Genomic DNA, 15,282 nt, shown 5'->3' on the forward strand with positions numbered 1-15,282 from the left:
TATTTTATTTTAAAAACTTATCAACTACATTGTCTCGATCATTTGATGATGTGTTTTAACTTTCTTGTAAACGACAATCTATAATTCATAACATATGTATTCTATACATATAAGCCTGATTTATAGGAACCTAGCGACGCAAAAAGAAAACATTACATAGTAGTTTCTTTTTTCCTTTCTTCTTTAAAGTGAATTTAATTTTTATAATGAAATGGAAGTAGAATACAAATGTCATTATTTCTCTTATTTTTTAGATATGGTTGTGTGAATAATAATAATAATTGCGTGATCAACTAGTAACTACTAAACCAACAACGTAATCTAAACATAAACCATCAACAGATTACCAAATACGGAAAGTCAAAGATGAACTCACATCCATGAACATATATTTTTTCTCGTTTTTTCTTCATTTTTGTAAATCATATAGTCGTTCAATATTAGGGACGACTACGTTGCTCCATGGTCTCACTCACATATATGGAAAGGAAAAATAATCATCAATAAACATATATATATTCTCCGCCAAATAATTTTATTTGTGTAACAATATATTCTTTTTGGCTCAAAAATAACTTGATTTAGAAAAAGCGATGGTACAAGGTTACTGAGAACATTTCCAACGTAAAGAGTGATATAAATTCATTAGTATATAATTCATGGGATTGTTGAAAAGATGCAGATATATAGTCATGTTTAAGAGAATACTCAGTACGTAAGAAAACTCGAAAACATTAAACTAGTTACAAAAACACGTTTTTGTCGAGGCTCTCCAAGAAAGACTATAAACCAGGGACTCTTGTCTTCTGTTTTTGAGTCAGATGAATATATTGAATACTCCAACCCAAGGGAAGATAAAATAAAATAATTTAAGACAGCACAAGAAATGGAATCGTTGAGTTGGATACAGGTAGGAATCCGAATATAAATAATTAGGTTTGAAATTGCATGAGAGCAACATGGAGATATATATAGTATTTTATGATACTAGTAATTAGGAAAGTTACTATTTCAGCTGGTAGTAGTATACTATGTAGCGTTATCATTTTATTTTGTAGTGAATTTTAAAAATTACATGTCTTTTCTAATGCAAATTATACTTAAAAAGAATTCTCTAATACGTATGTTTTTTTCCATTCAATGTGAAAGCTACGAAAGCTAACAATATCCCAACGCATTATAATTTAATAATAAGACAAGTCGAGGTTTCTTAGGTGAAAAAAAACAAAACAGATTTCTCAAAATCTTTTTTTTTTTTTTCTATTAATCGATATATCGTGTGTTTACGTTGACAAAACAGGGGACTCATATGGAAAACTTATTTTACCGACAAAAAAAAAAATATAATTGAAAAAAAAAAACGAAATTGGCAAAGCTAAAATAAAAGCTAAAGGACCAAGTTGAGGAAATATCGGGTCCACCAGGGTGACCAATAACAACTCGTCCGTACTAATAATATCTATTTATACCTATGTTTGTTGTTTCCATTTTATTTTATTTTATTTTTAGCATCATAATAAATCAGATACTTTTCCTCTTTTTTTTTTCTTTTTTTTTTTTGCACTGTTATCTATTTTGTTTCTCTACCAGTCACACATTAAATTTCCATGGTTTTTCTAGCCTTTTATTTTTATAATTCTAAGTTCTGTCATTATTTTTTCGTATATGAAAACAACTTTACTATCTTTGTAATATCTACAGAACAATTATAGAGAAGGAACAAACTAACTATATATATTATGTATCACTTTCGAAAGAACTAAAACCATATTTTTTATGTACAATAAATTTGGAACTCAAAGTACTTAGCTAGAATCATAACATGAAACATAGTTGAGTCCAATCTCTCCTACGGAGACAAATTCCATGATATAAGAAAGCTAATTGAGCTACAAAATGCCACGTGACACCATACTCAAAATTTCTCTATGGAAGATTCAACAACCATCTCCTTGTCATATATAGAAGCTGTCGTACACATAAAAAATCGGGTTGAATTTTCAAAAACATTTGGTTAGATTATGATTAAGCATTTTAATACTAATTAATAATTAGTGTGCCTAGACGATATAGCCCACCAATATAAATATTTTGAGCCATATATGTATCTCTTTTAATAAGAAGAAGAGAAGAAAAAAAAAAGGTAATAAAGAGTGGTGCTGTCAAGAAATGCCCATATTATGAATCATCCACACAAGACACGTACGACCATGCCTCCTAGTGATTTGTCATTTGCCCCACTTCCCATCCTAGTGGATCAATTTGATACTACTAAATAATAAATAAATATATAAATATTAAACCTACAAGAATTCAAATAGAAACCGGCAAAAATCAATTAATGAAAGGAAATCGTCAACAAAATTTCTATTGGAGCAAGGGAGAGCCAATAAAACTTTCGGATCTTACGATATTTTCGCAGTGGTCTGATTGGGTGCTTCTTTGCATAATAATAATAATATGAAACCTAACTAATGGTATAGAAGAAGAAGAATACTTTGGCAAAGCAACAAATATATCGGATAAGATCGTAAACCTATCCACATCATCACTTGTGTTATTTATTTTGCAAACCTTACTCTATATAATGCATATACATATTTATATATCAACTGCTTATGTAATTATTTGTATGTCAATAAAAGTAAAAAACACGATGAAAGCAGCGAATTCAATAGGATTCATGTTTTACCAGTACGAAATATTTGTGATGTTGTCGGTTGCTGGCTAAAAATATTGATTATATCTATATATACGAAATATATGCAACTAAAATACATTACATTCACTTATACAAATTGAAAAAAAAAACGTAATAGAAATGGGATATGATGTATTATACAAAAGAAACAAACTAGAGAGAAGAAGGCCGATAGTTTTATGAATTTGGAATCTATCGAGCATATATATAATACGGACGGACAATAATCTCCATAGCAAATATTGTACATGTTTTTTTTTCCTATAAAAAGAAACGTAGGTTCGTAGGATAATATTGAAGAAAGATATAAAAGAAGAATAATATAACGTTTGGAAAATGAGAAGAAAAAATAGAAATCCCAAGACATACAGAATATATATAAAAAAGCATAAATATCCTAAGCCTAACTATATAACGACTAAATCTTTAACATGGTTATCATATAAGTTTACATATCCTAAGCCTAACAAACACTTAGCATCATTGTAATCTAAACGTGGTAATAAAATTTAATATTGTGTTAACCTACTATGCTTATACCATGACTTCAAAAAAGGAAAAAACTATTTATGAATCATATCACTGAAGATTGAAGAATAACAATCAGATTTGGAAGAGGGAAAAAAAGTAAAAGAGACACCACATCCAGATTTAGCATCATTATAATAATGTAAACATGGTAATCAAAATCTAAGATATTAATTTAGTTTTGGGATATAGTTATTATGGTTAAGAGTAAATAATAATACAATAATAATGGAAAGAAGAAGCATCAAAACTCAGGGGGGATGAACTTCACTAAAAATGATATCTCAATATCTCTCACGTGGACCCTTTATCCCCCAATCCTGACCCACACGTTGGTCCTACTTCCCCATGCACACTGCCCACAACATATTCATTTCCATTTTTGTTTCTTTTTTACATTTAAAAAAAAAAAAAAAAAACCGAACGTATAACATTCCAAAAATATTATTATTATTGCTTTCATGTACACAAGTAAACAGGTTCATGAAATTGACCTTATATAGTAACCTAAAATTAAATGCGGTATCTTTCTATATGTTTCTACGACGAAGCTTCCTTTAGGTTTTATTTCTTTTTGGGTTGTTGAGTTGACCCATAAACACATCACACAAACCCATATTACTTCCCATACACCTTACCCATATACTATAATTACTCCCCCTCATACACGCCTTCTACCAAAATACACACACACTCTTATATTTTCTCATTTTGTTCTTACCCAAATTTAAAAAGTGAAAAATAAAATAATAGTAATCAGAAGTGACACTTGCCGTTTCTTATTTCCCTCCCCAGTAGTATTCTCTCCTTCTTTCTATATATATATATACACACACACACGTATACAACATATACAACACAACACAACACAACACATTTCTGTTTTCTCCATTGTTTCTCAAAACATAAAACAGAAGAAAAAACTCAGATTAGATGGAAGTGAGCAGCGTAGACGAGAGTACTACAAGTACAGGTTCTATCTGTGAAACTCCGGCGATATCTCCGGCGAAAAACTCGTCGTCGGTTGGTAATAACTTATACCGGATGGGAAGCGGATCAAGCGTCGTCTTAGATTCCGAGAACGGCATCGAAGCTGAGTCTAGGAAGCTTCCTTCTTCCAAGTACAAGGGCGTTGTGCCGCAGCCAAACGGGAGATGGGGTGCTCAGATTTACGAGAAGCACCAGCGCGTGTGGCTCGGCACTTTCAACGAGGAAGACGAAGCCGCTCGTGCCTACGACGTGGCCGTCCACCGTTTCCGCGGCCGCGACGCCGTCACCAATTTCAAAGACGTGAGGATGGACGACGACGAGGTCGAGTTCTTGAATTCTCATTCGAAATCTGAGATCGTCGATATGTTGAGGAAACACACTTACAACGAAGAGCTTGAGCAGAGCAAACGGCGCCGTAACGGTAGCGGGAACACCGTCAGGACGATGTTAACCTCCGGGTTGAGCAATGATGGTGCATCCACGACGGAGTTCAGATCGGCTGAGCCACTCTTTGAAAAAGCCGTTACGCCTAGCGACGTCGGGAAGCTTAACCGTTTGGTTATACCGAAGCACCACGCCGAGAAACATTTCCCGTTACCGTCGACCAGCGTCTCCGTGAAAGGTGTGTTGCTGAACTTCGAGGATGTTAACGGGAAAGTGTGGAGGTTCCGTTACTCGTACTGGAACAGTAGTCAGAGTTATGTCTTGACCAAAGGTTGGAGCCGGTTCGTTAAGGAGAAGAACCTACGTGCTGGCGATGTGGTTAGTTTCAGCAGATCTAACGGTCAGGATCAGCAGTTGTACATTGGGTGGAAGTCGAGATCCGGTTCGGATTTAGAGCCCGGTCAGGTTTTGAGGTTGTTCGGAGTTAACATTTCGCCGGCGAGTTCGAGGAACGACGTCGTAGGGAACAAGAGATCAGTGAACGATACTGAGATGTTATCGTTGGTGTGTAGTAAGAAGCAACGCATCTTTCACGCCTCGTAACAACTCTTCTTCTTTCTTTCTTTTCTTTTCTTTTTTTTTTTAATAAAAAAACTCTTAGCTCTCCACTTTCGTTTTTTCTTCCTTTTGTTGCATCGATTTCTTCTTGTTTACCAAAGGTTCATGAGTTGTTTTTGTTGTATTGATGAACTGTAAATTTTATTTATAGGATTTAAATTAAAAGGGTTACTTATTAGAGATGTCTCAAGAGTTTTTTATATTAGCATGAGATGATGATGAGAATGTTTTTACCAAATCAAATCTTTACCTTGTTTCTTTCATTTTATGTGTATGGGAACGAGTGTTGGTTTATAATATATATGTATATGCGTTAGCTAACTGGTTATGCTCTTTGCTCTTTTGTTAATGGAGAATACTACGAACACTAAAATAACAAATGGGTTCTAAACAATGAGTCGACTAGTATAGTAATTAAGAAAGTGTTGAGCTATTGGTATATCATATATGCCAAGATTAGAGATGTTTTGTTAGAACGTAATCTTTCCAACAAATGATTATTTTCTTCTGAAAGTAAAACAATTTGCAGGGTCTGCTGCAAACGTATATCATATATGTAAAGATAGACTATAGAGTATAGAGTATAGACTATATAGACCATGCTCCGATCCAAATAACAAAGAAAAAGATATTTTTAAAATCAATGCACACATATCGTAGTTGCTTACACAGACGTTTCAGAAATCTTTTGTTGGTAAAGATCTATGTTACTGTTAAATCGTACTCTCTCAATAATGATACCTGCAGTGTTTATAAAAGTGTTTTTCTTTTACAAACTTAGTAAATAATAGCGCTATATATTTAATTTCGGACGAAAATGAATGGTTCAAACGATTAATATTTCAACCTTTTTTTAGAAATGTGGCCTCTATACGTTATGAGTTAAAGTTTGATCATATGATGATGATGATCGTAATAGTACACCTGCTGCATAACATTAGTTATAAGAAATAGAATGAACGTACACAAAGGAATATATTGACCGTTGATCTTATGAATGTTCCGTTCATATGCACTTTTTTTTTTCTTTCTTTTCAATACAATTCGGTGGACTAAAACATTATATTCCATAATAGCATAAAAATCCTTTTATACATTTAAATCTGCCCACGCAATTCTACATATGTTTTTGTCTAAAATACACACATCCACACATAATTCAAGTTGCATTCGTATAGCAATGAAAAGGACAATACTAGCTAGAATCCCTAACCAACATAAGTTTAAATCTATAAAATTTCTATAATACGATCAAAATCTAATTAAAGACCAAAAAAGTTAAACATATATACTTTAGTAACTATAAATTTATAGTTACTAAACTTTACAATTTAATCACTTTATCTCTATTATATAATTTCGGCTTATTACAAAAGCATGCTAATAAAATAGATTAACATAAAAGTAGATATATGCATAAATTGTTTCACAAAAAAAATCTATTTAGCAATATGTATGTGACGGAAAAAGAAGAAGCTATATGTATGTTTTAGATTTTGTCAGAAACTTCATAAACCTCATATGGCCTCAAGTAGCCCATGTTTAATCGATCATCTACAGGCCTGATGGGCTTAATCCAGTAAATAATACCGGATAAAATATCAAGAAACATTTTTTTATTTTTTTTTAATTAATCAAAGAAACATTAATTTATCGATTCGCTGCAAATTTTTGATATTTTGGGTTTAGCAGTGAAGTTGCGAAAATGGCGTCTTCGGTTTCTCTATCCAGTTTCACGTCATCGTCTTCACTGCAACTCTGTTCTTCCTTTAACGGAGAGTACTTAGCGCCGTCGAGATGCTTTATCGGAGCTCCGGTCACTTCCTCTTCTCTATCACTCTCCGGTTTGTCATTTTTACTTAGTCACTGTTTCTTCTTTTGCTCTGTTCGTTTGATTCAAAGCTTTCTGGGAATTGTAGCTTCGTGTTTTATTGGAAGATAATGAATGATTATAAAAAATTGAAACTTTCTCCGTTGTTCCAATTTTGAATGTTGTATAATTGAAGAACTGTGGTGTATGAAGCTTATCTTCTCACATATCTCTGCAGGTAAGAATAATTCATATTATCCGAGAAAGTTCTACGTTTCTGCCAAGAAAGTTTCTGGTTTGGAGGAAGCCATTAGAATCAGAAGGTATCAAGAAAAATGCAATCTTGACTGAATTCAAGACTTTGTCCTTTTTATTTCTAGGTCATAGAGCTAACAATACATTTTGTTTGATTTACATTTCTCTAGAATGAGAGAGCTTGAAACCAAAACAAAAGTTAGGAGAAATCCACCTCTAAGACGTGGAAGAGTATCACCTCGTCTTCTTGTACCTGATCACATTCCAAGGCCTCCATATGTTGAGTCTGGTGTGTTACCGGATATATCCAGTGAATTCCAGATTCCTGGTCCTGAAGGCATTGCCAAAATGAGAGCTGCTTGCGAGCTCGCTGCTCGGGTTTTAAACTATGCTGGAACTTTGGTTAAAGTAAGATTTTAGGGTCCTTGTGGATCTCTCTTGTTTCTTCTATATTATGCATATATGTGGCCTGAGCTGTTGTTCATATGTTTATGCAGCCATCTGTTACAACTAATGAAATCGACAAAGCTGTGCATGATATGATTATTGAAGCTGGTGCTTATCCTTCACCTCTTGGATATGGTGGATTTCCTAAAAGTGTGTGTACATCAGTTAATGAGTGTATGTGTCACGGAATACCGGATTCTCGCCAGCTACAGGTCCGCAAGTGTGATTTTTACTGCTTTAAGCCGAGTAGATTTTAAAGGAATAAATATGTTTTATCACTAACTATTACCTCTTACTGCAGAGCGGGGATATAATAAACATCGATGTCACGGTTTACTTGGATGTAAGTCATTTGGGATTCTTTTTTTTTCATATAATTTGTAGGCACTAGGCACTATTACTTTCTGTCTTTCACTTTGTTTGATTTCTACATACAACTTGAAACATCTTGTATACATTGAATTATATAACACTTTTTGGGGTTCGCAACTTCAACAGGGTTACCATGGCGATACATCGAAAACTTTCTTCTGTGGAGAAGTCGACGAAAGTTTCAAACGACTTGTGAAGGTAGTATTCTTCTTCTCCACTGTATTTTCTCTTTTCAAAATCACAATAAACGGATAATGTTTTAATATGCTGTTTGGTGTTGGTTTTTTGTTCTGTAAGGTCACGGAAGAATGCTTGGAGAAAGGTATAGCCGTTTGTAAAGAAGGAGCAAGCTTTAAGAAAATCGGGAAAAGAATCAGGTAGCAACCAAAACTATTCTTGATTTAGTATAAACGTGCATAAATGTATCATTTGAGGACCTTAACAATGCTGCTAGGCAAAACATTCTCACTGGTTTCAATTTCCAACAGTGAGCATGCGGAAAAGTATGGCTACAACGTTGTGGAGCGGTTTGTTGGGCATGGTGTTGGACCAGTATTCCACTCCGAACCCCTTATATATCATTACCGTAAGTAATCTCTTTCTTAGCAAAATCGCTCTTATGTTAGGAAAACAAAAATGTTTCAGGTTTTTTTCTTTCTATAATCTGTAATGTAACCTGGAAGCATCAATCAAAAACAATAGTTGGCAGCATAAGCACATGAACAGCTCTGGCATCATGATTGTATCTGTAAATGCCACGTCTTTAGTCAAGAATTAATCTTTGGTGACTCATTTTCTATCCAATTTGCAGGAAATGATGAGCCTGGACTTATGGTTGAGGGACAAACTTTCACAATTGGTTAGCCATTTTTATCCCTTCCATTTCATGGCATTTTTTTGCTTGTGATTAGTTGAATACTATATAACAAAAAAAACCGATGAATACAACCTGCTGCAGAACCGATTCTCACGATAGGAACCACGAAATGTGTAACATGGCCAGACAACTGGACTACTCTGACAGCAGATGGTGGCGTCGCTGCTCAGTTTGAGCACACCATTCTGATTACTAGAACTGGTTCAGAGATTCTTACCAAATGCTGAAACTATTCATATTGATCATTTTCCATTTCACCTTGATTTCCATTGCCGCTCCTGTAAGATCCACAGTTAAAGCTTCCAAAAGGTGACTTTTCCTTCTGAGAATTTCCCGGTTTTTTGTGTGTTACAGTACCAATTGACTGAACTGATGCACTTAATCCTTTTCTTGATCACAGCTCAAGAGAGATAGTAGTAGAAGAAGTATGAACCAGACAAAGGCTGGTGTTTCAATTGAACAGCTATTTGCTCTCAGCATACACTTTTGTGGTTAGAAATACTTGAAAATGCTTTAGAAAAAAAACTGTTAGAGCATATTATATAACATATGTTTCTGAAAGAAAGAAAAGCTCATTGGCATCAACGAAGTAAAAGACCTTTAGAAAATTATAAAAAAGGGGGAAAATATATTCATTTAAATTGTAATCGCGTTTTCCACATGGTGCATTCCCTTTCAAAACCTTAAGATTAAATTATAGAGCAGACGACAGCACAAACTCAATCTTATGATGCATTCCCCCTTAATTCAGATCTCAAGATTAGTTTTGATATCTGAAATTCCCCACATGTTCAGTCAAGTCCTTTTTTATTTCACTATAATTATAGATATCTCTTACTTGTTGTTGAGAGTTGAAAAGGTAAAATTTATTACAAAGCTGAGACCCACTTTCCCATATTTAGGCACATGCGTCCTCATCATTCATCAAATGCCATAGTACAAAAAGCATCCATTATTAAATAAAGAAGCTCATCACTTCAATCAGTAACGCAAAAATCAGTTTCTCTTTGTACAAGAGTTTAATTACAATCACCAACACAGGCAAGTCTATGATCATGGCTTCATCTGCTGCTGCATCGATCTCTATGTTAACTCTAAGGAACTTCTCTCGCAATCATCAATCTCACGAGAGCTCTCTCCTAGGTCTCTCCAGATCATTCCATAACCTAAGGATCTCATCTAACGGTCCAGGTTCCTCCCCTAGAGGTTTCTTCAGAACCTTTTGCAGCAGCAGCAGTAGTGAGAACTCCAGACCAAGTAAGTAAACGTTATGATCCAATCAAGTACTCATTTCATGTAGTATCAAATTCAATTGCCTCACATTTAAGTACCCATTTCATGAACTGAGGAATCTAGGATAAACTCTTAAGGAAACGGGTACTTAAAATTTTGACCTTTATGATTCAGAAATCAGAATCACCTATGAAATGTTCTTGGGATAAAAAAAGAGTTGACCTTTATTCTCAAAATCAAGAACCAATGTCACAAAAACAGATTTTACTATCTCTTGTCAGCTAAAATTCAAGAACTGAACGTGTATGAGTTCAACGAAGGAGATAGAAACAGCCCAACGGTTCTAAAACTCGGGAAAAAACCAGATCAGCTTTGTCTCGGCGATCTTGTCCCCTTCACAAACAAACTCTACACAGGAGATCTCACGAAACGCATAGGAATCACCGCAGGTCTCTGCGTTTTGATCCAGCACGTTCCAGAGAAGAAAGGTGATCGCTTTGAAGCTTCTTACAGCTTCTACTTCGGAGATTACGGTCACATTTCAGTACAAGGACCTTATCTCACTTACGAGGACACGTTTCTAGCCATCACTGGTGGCTCCGGCGTCTTCGAAGGAGCTTATGGACAGGTCAAACTTCGTCAGCTTGTGTATCCGACGAAGCTGTTTTACACTTTTTACTTAAAAGGTGTTGTTGCTGATTTGCCGGTTGAGCTTACCGGAAAACATGTTGAGCCGTCGAAGGATGTGAAGCCGGCGGCTGAAGCTCAGGCGACTCAGCCCGGTGCCACGATCGCTAACTTTACTAATTGAAATCAACTTATCACTGTGTGCGTCTTAGTCATGGACCTTTTATGGGCTGTTTCACTGTGTTAAATTTTTAATAATGGGCCTTTGTATTGGGCTTTTAATGGATATTAATGTGTATTATACTCGAGTTGCTGCTTCTGTAAGCTTTAAACGTTCAAGTGCGTGAACTCCACCACCCAAGAGTTTTGTAGACTTTCTATAGCTGGGAAGTTTGGCTTATTAAGTCGTGAGCCTATTTTTGAGTTCAAACTTCAAACTCACAAACGAATATTTATCATGTTTTTTCCACCGAATGCATTATATTATGTATTTTTTCACGATCAGAATTGGTTTTAAACATTGTAATACATCTGATGTTAACCTTTTCCACAAGATAATCGATTTTGTATTATTAGTATAATGAAAAAGATCTATATGTATCAGTTAAGGACATTGCTAGACGAGATTGTTAGTCTTTGATCTTTATAATTTTTTGTTCCTTTGAGAACAAAATAAAAAGGAAAATTAACAGTTGTATAATGTACTCCTTGTTTGAATATATCCAAAGACTTTGGTCATAAACTTGTACTTCAATGCATATGAATTATGAAGTCATATTGAATGAAATATCAGTCCAACACTCCTTCAATATGTATCAGTTTGCAATTTCCAAAACGACATTTATTGCTCCCGTACACCTTCGAGGACCAAATTTTTCAAAGTGTTAAACGAAAATGTTATCTCGATAGTTTATTTTCATATTCAAATCGAGATATAGCTAGTATGAATTATTACAAGTAGTCTGACATTTACACTATTTAGCTATCCTAGCTCACGTAAAATTTTGTTGGTCATAGAGATTCAAAATTTATCTTCCTTACTTCCACTTTATAATAAGCGATGTTATAAGATTTTGCTTTTGTCATACTGATATGCAACATGACATTTTGTACCTTTAATGCGAATAAAAATATTTCAATACTCAGCTCTGTATAAATAATTAGTGCCATATTTTCTTATAGATTAAATTCTATGAAAATAAAAGAAAAAGACTAGTTAAGAGAAGAGAAGATAGAGAGAGACAGTGGCAGAGAAACTGAAGTAACCTAAGAGTCGTGAAATTTCTCTCTCCGAGTGTAAGATAGACAAATGTGTGTAACGTTAGACATCACTACATAAAGTGACAACAGACAGTTTCTGTCTTTGGATAAATCGAACTGCCACTTTCGACGATTTAATTACCATTATACTTTACCTCCATTATTTATCACCACAGATGCGCTCTTATATATCCTAAAATTGAAGTAAAATCGATTATATATGTCATCATATTGTGTGAATCCCAACCATGCTTGAGACTAAAATATGTGCGAGTGTGTTAATTGGTCTCCATCAACGATATGCTAATTTCAAGGCTAAATCATTGATATCTTCAGTTCACTAAAAGCATATTGTCGGACCTTGATCTTAGATCTCCCGTTTACAAATGAAAATATGCATTAAATTATCCAACCAATTGTTTAATTTAGTTTTATGTTTTGCGGTGAGAATATTTACTAAAAATGTATAAATTGTTTATTGGAGACAAGGTTATAAGCACTTGTATAATCCAAAGCCACCACTACATATATTTTTGGAATGTTATAATAAAAAGAGTACTTTTAAAATTCACTAGTTAACGTGAATATACACACCTCACGTTGATAAACCCTAATAACACCCATATAGTTATTAAAATGGGCCATTGAGTTAGTAATTGTCACCAGAAATCTGACCATAACGACGAAAGTGTTCATAACTAATCCCATAGTTCTTCTCTCCACGAACATTTTCTTCATGAGCTTCTTCTTCTTCTTCATCATCATCTTCTTCCTCTTCTTCCTCCTCCTCATCATCTTCCTCAGCGTCTCCAATAGATACAACACGGTCGCCTATAGTGTGAGCCGCATGACCATCACCGAAAGCCCTAACGTGATCCTTAAGTGACCTCTTATGCTTAAAATCTGACCCACAAACGCAAAACCACAACTTCCCACAATTCTTCTCATGCGTTCTCCAGTCGCCTCTCACAGCAAACGTTTTCTCACATTTCTTGCGGCAACGAAAAGGCTTTGCTCCGTGCTTCCGCTTGTAATGCGTCTGAAGCGTTCTAAAGTCTTTGAGAGGCTTTGATCTTGGATGGTCTATGTTGTTCTTACAACCTTCTGCACAACAGTAACATGGCAGCCTTAGTATCGAAGATGACGATTTCGTCCCTCGCAGTGACTCTGGACCCTTTCGGTATTGCGAACCATGACCCCACATATGCATCTACAGATTAAAAAACATTATACAAAAGATGTGACTTGAATAAAACTTGGTCATCTCTTTCACGTAAATTTACATATCATGAACGTTTTTGATAACATGAAAAACTTACATATATATGATTTTACAATATTTATGCAGATAATACGAGAATTTTTTAGATTGATACGCATGAAATTGAAAGTTGATTCAACAGTTTTTATTCGTGACAATTTAATTCAACAAAAAACTTTTCTTTAACGACACTAAATCAGCTAGCAACAATTATCATAGTATGTACTATGTAGACAATATCATAATAATTAACGTGGAAGTGAAGGGAAAGTTAAATCAAGAAAACTTCCTGTGGATGATAATAAGTAAATCATTTCAAACCTGCATGTTGTTGAAGCGGTTGAAAGTTTTGTTACAGACAGAACAAGAGAACTGAGTGGGACCGACGAGGATCTGAGAAAGCGAAGGGATCCAATACTGTCCCTGCCTCGCCGTTAAACCGGCCTCCTGATTGTTCCCACCGGCTAGGGTTTCTTTGTCTGAATTTGGAGGACCGATATGAAGAGCAACGGTGACGCCACTAGGGTTTGTTGATGGTAGATTAAACTCATGGTTAGAAGAAGGTTTAGTGCTAGCCGCTTTGTTATGGCTAGTACTATATTGGTGGCCAGGAGGTCCAAGGCTGAGGACGACGGAGTCTTCGTCACCGGAGATGCAATATTGGTTATTGTTATACATTAAGGAGATAGAGAGAGAGATGCTAGAGGGATGGGGTTTTGAGGAAATGGTGGAGAAAGACAATGGAGGCTGGACGAACTGGTAACTAATAAATGATTCTTTTTATTTTGTACTTGCTTTTGCTTTTTTATTTCTTCCTCGTCAATTTACGTGTTACAAGTGACAAACCCATGTTTGGTTCCAAATATCTATATATCTATTCATAGTTATATATATATAACTTATATTTCTACAGTGTTTTATATTTCTACAGTGTTTTATATTTCTACAATTTGTTTTTACCTTTGAATATATATGAATGGTATTTAATCATTTTCGTAACATACAAAGAATCCACTGGAGTATATCAATATGAGATGATTTATAAGGAACCTTATTTACAAACATAAGGAAACTCTATTTACAAACCTTTCCATTAATAGTTTCTATAATTAGCATATGAAAGTTTATGCATGTACTTATAAATATTATAATAAAACAGTTTGATTGATTTATCATCATATACGCACTAGATAAATTCATTTTTGACATAAAACGTTTTCATATTAAAATAATTGGCTACATCGGTCTTTAACTTATGAAGAAAATCTATGTAAAAAAAAATAAAAAAAGATTGACGTGGGCGTCTGTCATTATTAGCAAAGAATGTACTATTCACTTGGAACTCGCTCTCCTTTCTAGGATCTCAAAACCATTCTTTGTTTCACGACTACTCTCTTTCAAATTTTTTCTTGTATATTTTATAATATTGAAACTTGTATTATATCTGAGTGATCATTTACTCTCTCCTCATAAACCATAAGAAAAGATGACGAGAGTAGAGTACACACACACACTCTGATACAAAAGAAAAGCAATAGACATGGAGAAACGTGGCGTTAACTGTAGATGCGAAAGCTTCTCTCTCTCTCCACTTTCATCATCTGAGTTCTGCACAACTTACTGAGATAGTGATAGTCTCAGAGTGATGATGATATTATTAAAGCTCCCATTTTATTTTATTTTCTATACAAATCTTTTGCTGCCAAAAGTTACCCATATAATCTATTCTCAGTCTTTTTTTACTTTAGTTTAAAATCTAAGGAGAGTGGTGGAAGTTTGCTTATTTGCTTGTTAATGGAACTGGAATGTAAAAGTTGGACGAAAGTGCACATTTTGCTTTGCTTCAATTCTTCAATTAATGCTAAAGGCATATGGTTTTTAGGTTTTGCTCATAAAACTAAAATATAGAAATCGTATGC

At 34.5% G+C, this 15,282-nt stretch overlaps 4 protein-coding genes across 4 annotated transcripts; 3 read left to right on the forward strand and 1 right to left on the reverse strand.

The window, feature by feature from the left end:
• The first annotated feature begins 3,996 nt into the window (after positions 1-3,996).
• Positions 3,997-5,271, forward strand: LOC17899983 (AP2/ERF and B3 domain-containing transcription factor RAV1). Its single transcript, XM_006305181.2, has one exon. The coding sequence runs from the start codon at positions 4,163-4,165 to the stop codon at positions 5,204-5,206; it is 1,044 nt and encodes a 347-aa protein (XP_006305243.1). The 5' UTR covers positions 3,997-4,162; the 3' UTR covers positions 5,207-5,271.
• Positions 5,272-6,881: 1,610 nt separating this feature from the next.
• Positions 6,882-9,623, forward strand: LOC17898045 (methionine aminopeptidase 1B, chloroplastic). The gene is made up of 11 exons (XM_006305066.2): positions 6,882-7,065; positions 7,270-7,354; positions 7,457-7,694; positions 7,784-7,945; positions 8,035-8,076; positions 8,232-8,303; positions 8,403-8,482; positions 8,594-8,691; positions 8,917-8,964; positions 9,064-9,291; positions 9,383-9,623. The coding sequence occupies exons 1-10, from the start codon at positions 6,927-6,929 to the stop codon at positions 9,207-9,209; spliced, it is 1,110 nt and encodes a 369-aa protein (XP_006305128.1). The 5' UTR covers positions 6,882-6,926; the 3' UTR covers positions 9,210-9,291; positions 9,383-9,623.
• Positions 9,624-9,895: 272 nt separating this feature from the next.
• LOC17897897 (allene oxide cyclase 4, chloroplastic) lies at positions 9,896-11,215 on the forward strand. The gene is made up of 2 exons (XM_006304078.2): positions 9,896-10,239; positions 10,497-11,215. Exons 1-2 carry the CDS (start codon positions 10,032-10,034, stop codon positions 11,024-11,026), a joined length of 738 nt encoding a protein of 245 aa, XP_006304140.1. The 5' UTR covers positions 9,896-10,031; the 3' UTR covers positions 11,027-11,215.
• Positions 11,216-12,751: 1,536 nt separating this feature from the next.
• Positions 12,752-14,041, reverse strand: LOC17898923 (zinc finger protein WIP6). The gene is made up of 2 exons (XM_006304656.1): positions 13,685-14,041; positions 12,752-13,312 (listed from the first exon to the last, which is right to left on the reverse strand). The coding sequence occupies exons 1-2, from the start codon at positions 14,039-14,041 to the stop codon at positions 12,752-12,754; spliced, it is 918 nt and encodes a 305-aa protein (XP_006304718.1).
• Positions 14,042-15,282: the final 1,241 nt, after the last annotated feature.

The sequence above is a fragment of the Capsella rubella genome, unplaced genomic scaffold, assembly GCF_000375325.1.
Source record: "Capsella rubella cultivar Monte Gargano unplaced genomic scaffold, Caprub1_0 scaffold_1, whole genome shotgun sequence".
In the NCBI taxonomy this organism is placed as follows: domain Eukaryota; kingdom Viridiplantae; phylum Streptophyta; class Magnoliopsida; order Brassicales; family Brassicaceae; genus Capsella; species Capsella rubella.